The sequence below is a fragment of the Piliocolobus tephrosceles genome, chromosome 21, assembly GCF_002776525.5.
Source record: "Piliocolobus tephrosceles isolate RC106 chromosome 21, ASM277652v3, whole genome shotgun sequence".
Lineage (NCBI taxonomy): Eukaryota > Metazoa > Chordata > Mammalia > Primates > Cercopithecidae > Piliocolobus > Piliocolobus tephrosceles.
Window position 1 is genome coordinate 48172485 of NC_045454.1, and position 2879 is coordinate 48175363.

Consider the following 2879-nt stretch of genomic DNA (forward strand, 5'->3'; position numbering starts at 1 on the left):
CCATCCACCCTTCCATCCCATGCATCCATCCATCTCATCAACACACTCGTCATCTATGCACCCACCCATCTATCCATCCATTTATCTGCCCATACACCCACACACCCATCCATCTATCCACCCACTCACTGATCCAACCATCCACTCACCCAACTCACCCATCCTTCCTTCCTTCCTTCCATCCACCCACCCACCCATCCATCCACCCATCCACTTATCCATCCATTCATTCATCCACTTATTCACCTATCCATGCATCCATCCATCCATTCACCCAGCTTTCTCTCCATCCATCTGTTCATCCATCCACCCACCCATCCATCTACTTATCTACCAACTGCCTAATTACCTTGTCCTCTGTCATCATCTCCTCCATTATCTGTCATCCTTTTTCAGATGTATTCATTTATCCATCCACCCACTCATCCCTCTATTGTAATCATCCATCCATCTGTTCATCCACTCATCCATCCATCCAGGGAACCAGGCAGTGCTGAAGTGCACAGACTGCCACTAACTACTATTATGACCTTGGCCAGTCACTTCCTTTTATCCGTGCCTCTTATCAGTTTCCCCATATGTACAATGGGGGGATATCAGTAGGCAGCCCTCAGGAAGAGTGTAAGAGATGTGAGAATAGGCCGGGCGCGGTGGCTCAAGCCTGTAATCCCAGCACTTTGGGAGGCCGAGACGGGCGGATCACGAGGTCAGGAGATCGAGACCATCCTAGCTAACACAGTGAAACCCCGTCTCTACTAATACAAAAAACTAGCCGGGCGAGGTGGTGGGTGCCTGTAGTCCCAGCTACTCGGGAGGCTGAGGCAGGAGAATGGCGTAAACCCGGGAAGCGGAGCTTGCAGTGAGCTGAGATCCGGCCACTGCACTCCAGCCCGGGTGACAGAGCGAGACTCCGTCTCAAAAAAAAAAAAAAAAAAAAAGAGATGTGAGAATAAAACATGTCTTCATAGAAGCAGTGATGATTATGGTTGTCACTGTTGCTATTATCATCACTGACATTCCCACCTGGGATTTCTGCAAGGGAAGCCGGTGTCCAGAGAGGAACGGTGACTGGCCAGGGTCAGACTTCTCCATCCCGGCTTGGGTGGTGGGTGGCACAGCCTGTGAGCAGGCCTTCCTGGGACACAGAGCTCAGGCCTCCGTCTGTCCACTGTCACGCCCAGGTGGTGGTGTCCCGCGTGGCCCGAGTGTGCAAGAACGACGTGGGAGGCTCCCCCCGCGTGCTGGAGAAGCAGTGGACGTCCTTCCTGAAGGCGCGGCTCAACTGCTCTGTGCCCGGGGACTCTCACTTCTACTTCAACGTGCTGCAGGCTGTCACAGGCGTGGTCAGCCTCGGGGGCCGGCCCGTGGTCCTGGCTGTGTTTTCCACGCCCAGCAACAGGTCAGCGCCCACCAATGGGAGCGAACGGGGAGCATTTGGGAGGCATGGGTAGAGAGGGCTTGCATTCACTCCTCAGATATGCCCAGGGTCCTAGGTTGGGCACCACTGGATTAGACCCCTGAGAGGCCTCAGCCCCAGGCTGGGGTGAGACAAGCTGACAGTGACCCTCTAAGTCCCTTTGGTCAGCACTGGGCCAGAGATATCCTCATCCTCTGCCTTTGGGGAGAGGAGCACGGAGGGCTTCCTGGAGGAGGGGACGTTGGAGCTAGACTTCAGGTGTGAGATGGAGGAAGAGGAAAGGGTGTTCAAAGTTGGAGAAACAGCACATACAAAGGTCCTGAGGCTGCAGTGAGTTCGGTATATTTAAGGAATCTTGAGAGGGCCCATGTGGGAAGGGAACCAGGAGAGAATGGGCAACACGAGGGCAGGGAAGTGATGGGATGGGTCAGGCAAGGCCTTGTGGGCTGCAGGCAGAAACCTGGAGTTTTTCCTGAGAGCATTGGGAGCCATGGAAGAGTGAAGAGCAAGAGGGATGAGATCAGATTTGCATTTTTTTGTTTGTTTGTTTGTTTTTGAGACAAGTCTCGCTCTGTCGCCCAGGCTGGAGTGCAATGGCGCTATCTCAGCTCACTGCAACCTCTGCCTCCTGGGTTCAAGCAGTTCTTTGCCTCAGCCTCCCAAGTGGCTGGGATTACAGGCACCTACCACCACTCCTGGCTCATTTTTTTTTTATTTTTAGTAGAGATGGGGTTTCACCATCTTGGCCAGGCTGGTCTTGAACTCCTAACCTTGTAATCCACCCGCCTCGGCCTCCCAAAGTGCTGGGATTACAGGCGTGAGCCACCGCACCCGGAGGTTTGGTGTTTTTTTTTTTTTTGAGACAGAGTTTCACTCTTGTTGCCCAGGCTGGAGTGCAATGGCACGATCTCGGCTCACCACAACCTCTGCCTCCCCGGTTCAAGCGATTCTCCTGCCTCAGCCTCCTGAGTAGCTGGGATTACTGGCGCGTGCCATCATGCCCAGCTTATTTTGTATTTTTAGTAGAGACGGGGTTTTTCCACTTTGGTCAGGCTGGTCTCAAACTCCTGACCTCGTGATCCACCCTCCTTGACCTCCCAAAGTGCTGGAATTACAGACGTGGGCCACCGTAGCCGGCCCAGATTTGCGTTTTTAAAAAGACTGCTTGGGGGCCGGGCACAGTGGCTCACGCCTGTAATCCCAGCACTTTGAGAGGCTGAGTAGGGCAGATCACTTGAGGTCAGGAGTTTGAAACTAGCCTGGCCAACATGGTGAAACCCCGTCTCTACTAAAAATACAAAAATTGGCTGGGTATGGTGGCAGGCACCTGTAATTCCAGCTACTCGGGAGGCTGAGGCAGGAGAATCGCTTGAACCCGGGTGGTGTAGGTTACAGTGACCCAAGATCACGCCACTGCACTCCATCCTGGGCGACAGAGCAAGACTGGGTCTCAAAAAAAGAA

At 53.6% G+C, this 2879-nt stretch overlaps 1 protein-coding gene across 1 annotated transcript in view; it reads left to right on the forward strand.

The window, feature by feature from the left end:
• Window positions 1–2879, forward strand: part of SEMA6B (semaphorin 6B) — a 17486-nt gene that overhangs the window by 6367 nt on the left and 8240 nt on the right. The window contains exon 10 of the mRNA XM_026455518.1: window positions 1182–1399. Within this exon, the coding sequence (XP_026311303.1) occupies window positions 1182–1399 (218 nt within the window). The remainder of the gene's footprint in view (window positions 1–1181; window positions 1400–2879) is intronic.